General features: G+C 36.4%; 1 protein-coding gene across 1 annotated transcript in view; it reads right to left on the bottom strand.

Annotated features, from left to right (window-relative positions):
• Positions 1-3338: 3338 nt before the first annotated feature.
• Positions 3339-12255, bottom strand: part of LOC113042359 (acyl-CoA dehydrogenase family member 11) — a 106521-nt gene continuing 97604 nt past the window's right edge. The window contains 2 exon segments of the mRNA XM_074559797.1: positions 3339-3895; positions 9384-9493. Of these exon segments, the coding sequence (XP_074415898.1) occupies positions 3781-3895; positions 9384-9493 (225 nt within the window). The 3' untranslated portion in view covers positions 3339-3780.

Genomic DNA, 12255 nt, shown 5'->3' with positions numbered 1-12255 from the left:
TAAGATAATCAGAGAAATCACTATACACACTATAAGAAATAAGACTCAATTTGTAGTTTGTGTTTTACACAGGACTACAGTAAAAGCCCTGGAATGCAAAACCATAAGTTTCCATTACAGCTTGGTTTTGAGTCACAATGGCAAAGCGATATAATAGGGCAATTATACTTGCCATAAGGCATTATGAATGTGTATTTTTAGACATTAAAGGAGGTAGTAAAGACACTGACCAGATGTGTTTGAGTAGTCAGAACCACAAAGACAGATGTCATTCCACTCTTTGCTACTGTGGAGTCTGAAGAGCTGACTCAGTGGTTTGTCAACTCAAAATATCCTGAAAGGAACAAACATCTCCAACTTTCCATGGAATTTCAATGTGCCAGGGCACTATTTGACTTTCCACTTACAAAGTTTGCCATATCATCAGTCTCATACCCAGAGTTAACAGATGTGAATACACACACCTCTATGTGAACTATCACACAAATTGAAATGTACTTTCTAAGATTGCACTTCAGCTTTGGTGGATTCTGACCTAGTTCTGGCATAGTTCAAGTGGGATATGGAAAACAAGTTACTTTTTTTATGGCAATGTCTAAATGCTGGTTAAAAAAGCAGACAAACACCATGGACACTGCACTTCTAGGATGTCTAATTTGTTTTAAATTAATATAGTATCCAACACGAGCTGTAAAGGGAGGGATGAAATAGAGGAAAGTAGTGCTGAGAGTAATTAATATTATTAATCTTGATATTACTACTTTTAGTGGCTTCAATAAAAGTTTTGAAATTACAAACAAAAAAATTATAATTTAATGAAACTACAGTAAATAGTGGCTCTGTCAAGAAGACATACATTAATAACATAGCATATATAATGGTACAAGTGCTTTGAAAGGTAATATGTTTTAGAGTGGGCAATTATCAGCTTTAATCAATATTAGTTTGGTAATACATAGACTGCCGCGAAAGGTAATTAAATAAACTAGGTAATTGTGAATTATTTTCTAAACAAATAATCTCCAAAGTCTTATGTATGTACGTATGTATGTATTTCTGACTGTGGAGGCCAGATCAACACTCCAGCTCTAATTTGAAATGAGTTTGTTGTTAAAATTTTACATATTCCAATAATAAATCTCTTTCATGTACTTTCACAGGTTAAAGATGAGCCCTTCTCTTCTCTGGTGAGTCTCTGTCACTTTTGATAAATGTAAATTGCTGAATTAAAATATGAATTATTTTAAAAACAACATTAGAAATCTGAGCAGAAAAGTATGCAGATAACATATGGATCTGATCTGCAAATCTGCCAATATCTATTTCTCTTTTTTCAGATGAGGGCTCGAAGACAAGCTCAACTCACTCAGCAGCCAGGAACTTATTCAGTCAAAGGATCTCCTAACACACTCATCCAGGTGTGAGAATGCTTTCATAACAAAGAAACACTTTCATACACTGGACAAAACAGAAAAAAAAAAAAAAAAAAAACACTCACATACTTTCTGTTCTGTGCTTTAGACTGACAGGTCGAGGCGAAAAAAGCCCCAAAGATCTCGCATCGGCTCTTACTCACTTCTTTCCCATAACCACGCAACCAAGCAACTGCAGGTGTGTATCCAAAATCACAATCTCAATATCATCTACACAAACAACCAAAATGATAGTTTAACACAATTTAGACTTAAAAGGCCAATAGGAGTACAATTAATCAAAGTGGTGTATAAATAAAGGTTCCATAAGGAGTCTTTTTGCAGTTATTTTCATTAAAGAACCATAGAACAATTCTTAAAAAAAGGCTCTTAATTGAACCATAAATCCCAATAAAAGATTTTTTATTTTTAGGAGTGCACCATGGTATTATTTTCTAATACCACTGTATTATCTTGCTGCTACAGTACAGTATGTTTTCAAAAAGGCTTAAAAATATAAGAAACTGTGGATCTCAATGACAGGTCGTAAGTGTTCATAGACACTATGAGGGCGTGTCCCATCCCAAAGTAGCTGGATTAAAGGTGAGTTCACTTAATCATATATATTTTTTTCTGTCAATTTAGTGTCAATTGTTGGAACTACAGCTCTCTTTCTATTTTAGACTGTGAAGAAGAGATCCAGAAGAAGTGCTCCCAAGAGAAAGAAGAACTCAAGGAATAACACATGCTCATGAGCGGTTCTTTGAAACACTTAAGCTGTATTTCCTATTAACGGCTCATTTACTTAAAGAGTACCATGAGATCACACAGATTCTGTGCAGATAATGTGATCACAATTAATGACAATAATTGGACAGTCCCGCATTTAATTATCTAAAATAAACAAAAATTACTTAAATATAAACATATATACAGCATACTAAGCTTTTAAATCGGCATAATACTCATTCAGAAGATTAGATTAATTATCTTTTGCTAATATGATTCTGAACAATGTTGTTCTAAGTTATACTGTATCAGTCTCTATACACTGCTTGAACAATATATCTAAAAATCTTTTGTAGATTTATAATTAAATAAACTGTAATTTGAATGGTCTGAACTACAGTACTTCACATAAAACAGATTAAATGAAATAGCAATTTAATCACTAAGCATTTAATATCTAAAAAAAGTTGGTTCACTGACTGCCTGAGGCATATTGCACATGGTGGAAAGCACTTTCTAGATCTGGCAAGCTCTAATCTGATTGGCTGGTTTCTAAGAGTCGGGGTGCACAGCTTATTTTATCAGTCCGCCTGGAAACAAATCTGTGGTTTATAGCTTTAGATGTTTTTCAAACAATGGTTTCCTATCTGGGTGAATTTTGGCCAACTGCACTGCAAAGTGAAGCAGACTTGTCTGGCTGTGCAAGAGACTGCCAGAGAACTTTGGCACAGAGATCGGTGATGCCCAATTAGAGAGGAAACACTCAGACTTTGTCTATAGCTACAGAAGGCTCATTGTTGTCTGTGTGCACGTCTAAGAAACCAAAATCCCAGCCCGGTGCATATAGTTGTTCCAGCTTTGAAGGAGGGACTGGCAAAATGCACTGGCTCAGTGCCCGAGTAATCCAACTGACACACACACACACACACAAACACACACACACACACACACACACACACACACACACACACACACACACTTATAAACCCCAGACTTTAGGAAGTCTAAACAAAACATGATGATGTGGAGTGGAAATTCTGGTGGGTGGTAGCCATGACATGGAGAGCTACAACATTTCAGCACACACATTTTTCACACCTGTCTGCTTGAGTCTGACGAAAACTGAAATTGCCCATGTGTGAGAGAGGAAGAGAAAAGTTAGTTAACAAAAAAAAAAAAAAAACAATACAAAACAACAACAAAAAAAACTTTAATATTACAATGAACTGTGCACTATCAATGTGCTGTATTCTCATTTAGAAAAAGGTTTATTTGATTACAGTTTTAAAATTAAAAGGAAAACATTATACATTAATTTACATAGATTAATGCTTGATCTACATTAAAATGTATTTGTAAGGCAGATGCTGATGTTAAAGTAAAGTCAGTCAATTAAGGATATGCCTTACATTTTTTATAAATTGTCTTTCTATTATTTATATACTTGTGATATCCCATAATGCATTTCTTATTATTCATTTTAGATTAGTAGCTGGAATTATTCTAGTATGATTCATCGCTTATTTCTGTTTCTTCCACTAGGTCATTTGAGATGAGCTGTTTTTTTAAGACAGACAGAGAGACTTTAGAGGTTTTCAGGAAATAATTGGAAAGTTATGTCTGGCTGATTTGAGATGAATCAGAGTTTAGCTTGGGCTCGTCTCCGTTGGTCTCTGAGCTCTAGGAGAGCAATGGAGGACAGATGAACCTCATCAGGTCCGTCAGCTATGCGTAGTGTCCTCGCATAAGCATACCTATATGCACAAATAACCACACAAAAATGTTTTTAATGTAATCCCAGCACTAAAAGCCTTAAATAGATGCTCTCAAATATATGTCAAATATCATATAGCTGCAAAATAAATGTTTGTTCATGGCATGAAAAAAAATAGTAGTAGTAGTAATAATAATAATAATAATAGTAATAATGTTATTTACAATCATCATAAATCACATTTATAATACTAATATGATTTACTATTAACAAATCATATTACTGATTCTGGAATATATAGTTATTTAAAATTATCATACACATTAATAATAATTAGATGAAGAAATTACCAGCTTTTATAATGATTTTGTTGTTATTAATAATAATTTTACTACACTAATACTATCGTTATATGTTGTATGCTGTATATTCATCCACCATGGCACTTAAATTGTACAGTACATGTATATATATTAAAAAAAAAAAAAAAAAAAAAATCAGGAAATCAGCTAAATTTTCTGTTTTTCGATCAGGGGTACAAAAATGAATAAACAGCTTGAATACACCATTTCTATATGTGGGCAGGAATTAAACGCCCCTTTCTGCTGATTGGGCAGCTTAAGATCAAACCGTGCCATCATCAGTTATTCCACAGTTTCAAGAGGCAGAATAATAGTCCTCCGCTGCTGCAGGTGTATGGATTCTTAATGAAACTACATTTCATCTTTTTCTCCTCAAACAACCAGACAAATAAATGGCTAGACACAACTCATACCGGTGTAGAGCCTAGCCTTATTATTCTATGTAGTTATAGATATATATACTTTGCATCAGCTGTCAGTAAATGAAGGCTGTCATAGCCTAACCTGGTTGCCAAGCAAGTTTGTTTGTTTAATTAATGAATTAATTTTTAAATAAATATTTTAAACTCTTATACAAAAGAATAATGCATTGACTTGGGTATATAATAGGCCCATAACATTAATTCTATCTGACAATTTTAGAACAACAGAGATATACTCTTCTAAGTTTTATAATGTAGCCTTTAGTCTTATTAAAATCAATTATATTTGAGACCTCAACAGGATATGTGATTGTGCATTCAGAACCCTTGGCAACAATGAGATGCATATGATTTTTATGACAGATTCCACAAAAAAAGTGGTCACCAATTTTTGCCATTACATGGGCAAGTGCAAGCAGCAGGACATTTTGTATTTGTGTGTGTTTCAAAAAAGGAAGGTAATAACAAGCCTTTAGAATAGGTGAGTATACTCCTAGTTCATTTAGCTCCAATAAGTTGTGATGGGTTGAACTCCGTAAACTAAATAGACAAATGCCACTACAATCAAGCACAGACAAGTAGGCCTAATATGGAGCCAGAAGAGTCTCAATAAAGATAAATGCACACACTACATTCACATATGCACACATAGGATTCATACATGCACACACATGATTCATAAATACACACACAAGATGCACAAATGCGCACAAAATTCACAAATGCACACACAAAATTTAAAAAGCACAGAAGATTCACAAATGCATACAAAATTCAGAAATGCACACAAAAATCAGAAATACACACACAATTCAGAAATGCAAACAACATTTACAAATGCACTCAAGATTCACAAATGCACAGGACAAGATTCAGAAATGTATTTCTGATGCACACACACATATATCTTGATTCACAAACTGCTTGCGGTCTGTGAACTTCACTGCATTTGTGTGTGAATTTTGAGACTCCCCTGACTTGGCTCCACACACAAATGCTTTTTTTTAAACAGGGAATGATCAGCAACCAATCAGATATCTCCCTTCTTTTAGCCAATCACAAGAATGCACCCCATGTGGGGGGATTGTTTACTTATAAGCCAATCACATGAATGTGTTCACACAGCAATTGTATTAAATTGTATGAAAATACAGATGTTTAGATTACAATTCAGGTTTATTTTTTATTATTTTTTACTAAATATAAATTTAAAAATGTCTCAATACATATAGCCCAGTGACTGCAGAAAAAAAGTTAACCATGGATTCATAAATTTGCAATAGGCAATTATTTCATTTTATTGAAATATTTTAATGAAAGTAAAAAAAAAAAAAATGTTTAAAACTTTTTGAATATTTAAATATATCTAAATATTCTTTTGGATGCAATATAGAAGTCACTTTAATTATAATATTCAGTCCCTACATGAAGAGAGAGTCAGTGGTCCGCTGCGAGAGGAAAGTGGCTCTCTGGCTGCGAAAAGTGGGTCTCCGGCTGTCGTTCGCTTAGGAAAGTGAGTTGATCGCTGCGTGAGGAAAGTGAATCGTTCGCTCAACTTCGCTGCTTGAGGAAATTGAATCGTTCGCTGAGGAAAGTGAGTCGCTCGCTTGGTGAGGAAAGTGAGTCGTTCGCTGCGTGACTCGTGAGGAAAGTGAATCGTTCGCTGAGGAAAGTGAGTCGCTCGCTGGGTGAGGAAAGTGAGTCGTTCGCTGCGTGACTCGTGAGGAAAGTGAGTCGCTCGCTGGGTGAGGAAAGTGAGTCGTTCGCTGCGTGACTCGTGAGGAAAGTGAGTCGTTCGCTGCGTGACTCGTGAGGAAAGTGAATCGTTCGCTGAGGAAAGTGAGTCGCTCGCTGGGTGAGGAAAGTGAGACGTTCGCTGCGTGACTCGTGAGGAAAGTGAGTCGTTCGCTGCGCAAAGTGGGTCGCCGGCTGTGTGAGGTAAGTGAGTCGTTCGCTGAGGAAAGTGAGTCGTTCGCTGCGTGAGGAAAGTGAGTCATTCGCTGATTGGCTTATAAGTAAACAATCCCCCACGTGGGGTGCATTCTTGTGATTGGCTTAAACAAGGGAGATATCTGATTGGTTGCAGATCATTCCCTGTTTAAAAAAAGGCATTTGTGTGTCGAGCCAAGTCAGGGGAGTCTCAAAATTCACACACAAATGCAGTGAAGTTCACAGACCGCAAGCAGTTTGTGAATCAAGATATATGTGTGTGTGCATCAGAAATACATTTCTGAATCTTGTCCTGTGCATTTGTGAATCTTGAGTGCATTTGTAAATGTTGTTTGCATTTCTAAATTGTGTGTGTATTTCTGAATTTTGTGTGCATTTCTGAATTTTGTATGCATTTGTGAATCTTCTGTGCTTTTTAAATTTTGTGTGTGCATTTGTGAATTTTGTGTGCATTTGTGTATCCTGTGTGTGTATTTATGAATTATGTGTGTGCATGTATGAATCCTATGTGTGCATATGTGACTGTAGTGTGTGCATTTATCTTTATTGAGACTCTTCTGGCTCCATAGCCTAATGAAGTGTACAGGAAATATGCAGCAGTCATAACTTTGATTTTGCTGAGATCATTTAATTAATATAGAAGCCTACTGTATTAATTGATGTTCACTTAGATTTTTTTCCTCAGGAGGGAAAATAATACTCTGTCGTTCATAATCATATGGTAAAATGATGATTTTTTTTTTTAATGTACATTCAAAATAATGAAAAATAATGTTCTACTTGAACATATGTTTGGTGTACACCACAAACATGAACCAATATAACATTACACAGCAAATACTTAATGCACCTACTTTAAAAGTCTACATTTATACATCATACAAGTAACGTTGGAATAAATCACACCACGTATCCCGAAAAAAATTAAATAAATAACAGTCTGGAAAAAAGGTAAGCTATAGCAAATTATTTTGAGGACCCTTTGACACTTTGAGAACTGCTGGTCAACACAAAAGAAAGCCCTGTAGGCTCTGCCCTGATACGAGTTGTGTCGAGAGATTTATATGTCTGGTTATTTGATGAGAAATAGATTAAATGTAGTTGCAATAAATGCATTAAGAATCCATACTGCTCTGCAAAGGCAAAAGACTGTAACTTAGATTTTTGTCGAAAATTAGTTATTTATATTTTTGGGACATTCAAGACATCCTATATCGTGTGTATAAGAATCTTATTCAATCTTGTTTTTTTTCCGAAAAAATAATGGGTCGTCTCAACCGTATCTTTGAAAATCCCCGTAGAATCCAAGGCAGAGCACCGTATAACACAAGTTACTGCTCTTTCACTTTATTTGGAACGCTCAAATTGAGTTATGTCATTCTGACTTTGTTTAGCCACGCTTCAATATGAAGTTATGGTGCCGGTTTGGAGTTATACAGTGTTCTGCCTTTGCTTTACTGTCCATTAAAGTCTGCCACATTTTAATTACGGTGTAGACAAACAAATTAGATAGATTGTGATCCATATAACAAAGCACTGTAAAGATCAGATACCTCGGCAGCAATATGTAATCGTGAATAGCCTTTAAAGATTTTGCTTTTCTTTTTTTTGTCTCTTTTTTTATGCAGATTATTCATCAGGCCTTCACTTCTAATTGGACGCGTGTGGACTTGAATTGCTTAGTTAGCATGATCAATCATACAATCAGTAGCCTACTAACAGTTTGCAATTAAATCTATATCCTACCTTCTCTTGAAACCTGATCAAATCAATCCATGGCGACACCATTGGACTGATCAAAGATGTTTAATCCACAACCATTCTGAGCATTATGCCCAATTGCTGGTGTTCACTTAAATCCAGAAGTCATTTTTTTAGGTTATTTCATACAAACCAATATAAAAGCAATTATGCTATGTCTAAGATTCTTTTACGTTACTGAGCATAGCAAATAAATTGGTATCCACGGTATCCCCTCATATTTCACTTTAAATCTACTTGCTATGATCAAATAATAATAATAATAATAATACAGTTAACATTACTATATGCAATAGCCTATATGAAACAGCCCATGATCACAAGATTTTATACAGTTGTTACTATAACGATTTTGTAAATGAAGATCACATATTGATGATGTGGAAGTTACTGCCTCTTGCCTTGGTGTGACTTCTCACATTTTGCAAACAATGCAAAGAAAAAAAATCAAGTTTGAGCTCACAATTTTTTAATGTAGATAATTTTCATTACTAAAACATCTAATTGTTAATTTTCCAGTGTCCTACGTATAATTAATTTGGACAAGTAAAAAAGTTAAAGTCGTTTTTCTCATTTTCGCACTCTAGCAAGTTAAGGTCTTTTGCCCTTGTATCACAGCATACACCTGCAGCAGCAGAGGACTATTATTCTGCCTCGCGGAACTGTGGAAGAACTGATGATGGCACAGTTTGATCTGAAGTTGACCAATCAGCAGAGAGGGCTGTTTAATTCCTGCCCACATATAGAAATTGTATATTCAAGCAGTTTATTAATTTTCTACCCCTGAACGAAAAATGGAAAATAAAAAATACTTGTGTTTCGTTTTTTTGGGGGGGAAATAATGCAAAAAAACCCCAAAAAGGAGCCGTTTTCTAATTTTTCTACTTTCAATATTAAAAAAAAAAAATTATGAGTGAGTGGTATTGTCACTATAAACAAATAATTAAAAAATTCAAACACATTCAACTCTTTCATTTCAGCAAGTACTGTATGGTGTACACAAGTTAGACATGAAATACAATAGTTTTCTCACATTTCTGCTAGTGGGAAGTCATCAGACACTCCGGCACCCCCATAAACCTGAATGGCACAGTCCACCACCTTAGTCACCATCCTGCCTGCTGCCACCTTTATCATAGCGATCTAATAAAGGAAAAAATATTTAGACAAGGTCAAGATGTTCAGTAAAAGTGGGTGACAGATCTCTCTGTGTGTGTTTGTTTTGGTTACGTCCATCATTTGAGAGATGTCTAATGAAAAAGCACCACACTGGGATCTTACCGGCATCAGCATCCCCACAGGCACATGCAGTAATAGCAATTTCACTATTGTAATCTTCAGATGTTTCATACAATTATAGATTTGTGAGGATCTGGTATGCATCCAACAACACATTTAATTTTAAATAGACACACATGAGAAGATAAATATGAGATTTGCAATCATGTTTGCCCATTTGCTGGAGGACGGGGCCTCATTACAATCACCAATCTCCTCCACATGTACCTAATGTGTGTGAATGATTCAGAAACAGGATGAACACACTTTTATGTATACACTTTTAAAACCAAAGTGCTTAAGGTATGTTGCTTTTCTCCAAACCCACAATATGGAGCAAACACAAGGTGTTGGTTCAGCAATGAAGAAACAGAAGGGAGGCTAACGACAGAACTTCTGCAAAAATAGTATTCCTCCATTTTATTTTATTTTATTTTAATGGAAGCCTGGTGCTGTGTTACCATGACAGCCAGCAGGGTATGGATCCTTGGTATTCTGGCTGACCCTAGGAAAATACATTGTGGGTAAAAGGCCCTACCACAGCTGGAATGGAACACAAGGTAGAAATAAGTGATAAGTATGTGTAATTGGAGAGAGTTCAGGACTAGAATGATTTGGAAAAAGGCACGTGTGTGTGTGTTTGTGTGTGTTTATTAATGAACACAAATTACCGTGACTTTTTCATTACAGTAAATAAAGATGTTTACAGACCCAGGGTTTTTTTTGCGTGATTTCACATAGAGCAGCTGTTACTACACAGACCCGTTGTTAACTGAGAAGATGCGCCAAAAAACGCTGAAAATTAAGTGGATTTGCGCATCTCTATTAACAACGGCTCTGTGTTGTAACAGCTGCTCTATGTGAAATCATGCACCTGATGGAATTAACCGCTGATTAGAGAACCGGCTTTACTGACGAGATGCGCATAACGATCGGCCGATCGTGATCGGAGCACCCCTACACAGAGAGGAGCCTACAAAGCCCTCCCCCTCCCCAATCTCAGTGCCTCAGACCACATCACTGTCATGCTAATGTCTGCATACAGGCCGCTAATTAAACCAGTTCACAAACAAATTCAGGTGTGGCCAGAAGGGTCGTCAGAGGCTCTTAAAGACTGCTTTGACACCACTGACTAGAATATGTTTAAGCAGGCTGCTACATACAATAACACCACAAACCTCCAAGAGTAATCAGAGACTGTCACTGCCTACATCAACAAGTGTACTGATGATGTAACAATCACAAAGACCATCACTGTGCAGGCCAACCAGAAGCCGTGGATGACAGGGGAGGTCTACAGACTCCTGAAGACGCGGAGCGTTGCCTTCAGAGCTGGAAATAAGGTGGGCCTGAAAACAGCCAAGGCCAACCTATCCCGCGGCATCCGAGAGGCTAAGAGACAGCACTCTAGGAGGATAGCCCATCAATTCAGCGACAGCAGAGACACTCTGAGCCTGTGGCAGGGGATACAGACCATTACAGACTACAAGCCCCCACCGCGGACCTGTGACATTTATTTGATATCTTATTTTACATTTCTCTTCTGAACGCCTTCTTTGCTCGCTTTGAGAAACAAAACAGCATCACTGCACAGAAGACTCCACCTCCCCCCGGTGATCTATACTGGGATCTATACTGGGTCCCCTTCTGTTTAGTCTCTTTATAAATGACCTGCCCACTGTTTGTCCATCTGTACATGGGTTTAATTAACATGTTTAACATTTAAAAATAAATAGCAGTTGAGTAGTTTGGGCTTTGTTTTTAATTGAGCTTTTAATAGTATAGTAATGTGCAAGTGATTGGGCTCCAAGTGTATCGTTTACAGCTTTCGCTAAGATAGATTTTTTTTTTTTTTATCCTTAAATTTTTGATTAAAATTTAAAGATATAGCCAAAGTTTGTTTGGTGAACCACTGAACCACAGACACCACCTGTATTGTTCAAGCTCTTGCTCTGTCCAGGGTGGACTATTGCAATGCACTCTTGGCAGGTTTTCCAGTCAGTTCTATCAAACCTTTACAATTAATCCAGAATGCGGTAGCAAGATTAATTTTTAATGAACCGAAAAGAATACACATCACACCTCTGTTTATCAATTTGCACTTGCTACCAATAGCAGCTTCTCACATAAAATTTAAGGCATTGATGTTTGCCTACAAAACCACCACTGGCTCTTCACCCATTTACCTAAATTTATTACTTCAGACTTATGTGCTCTCTAGAAGCTTGCATTCTGCAAGTGAATGTTGCTTTATTGTGCCATCCCAAAGAAGCACAAATAGGCACTTTTACAGACTTTTAAATTAAATGTTCCCTCCTGGTGGAATGACCTGCCCAACTTAATCCGAGCAGCCATTTACAAGAATCGGCTTAAAATCCATCTCTTACATCTTTATTTTACCTTCTAATTTTAGCACTCACTATTCTAATTCTATCCTTAAAAAATGAAAAAAATCTAACTACTAGGGCTGTGCAAAAAATTGAATGTGATTTTCATGCACATCTCATCAGCTAAAACGCTCCTTTAATTAGAAGTATTATCTCCAGCACGTGTGTTCAGACCAGGGTTGCCAGGTTTTCACAAAAGGTTGCCAATATTGTCAAATTTAATCTGGCAAATTTTAAACA

This window comes from Carassius auratus, chromosome 24 (genome assembly GCF_003368295.1).
Source record: "Carassius auratus strain Wakin chromosome 24, ASM336829v1, whole genome shotgun sequence".
In the NCBI taxonomy this organism is placed as follows: domain Eukaryota; kingdom Metazoa; phylum Chordata; class Actinopteri; order Cypriniformes; family Cyprinidae; genus Carassius; species Carassius auratus.
This window is presented reverse-complemented; position numbering and strand designations above follow the sequence as displayed.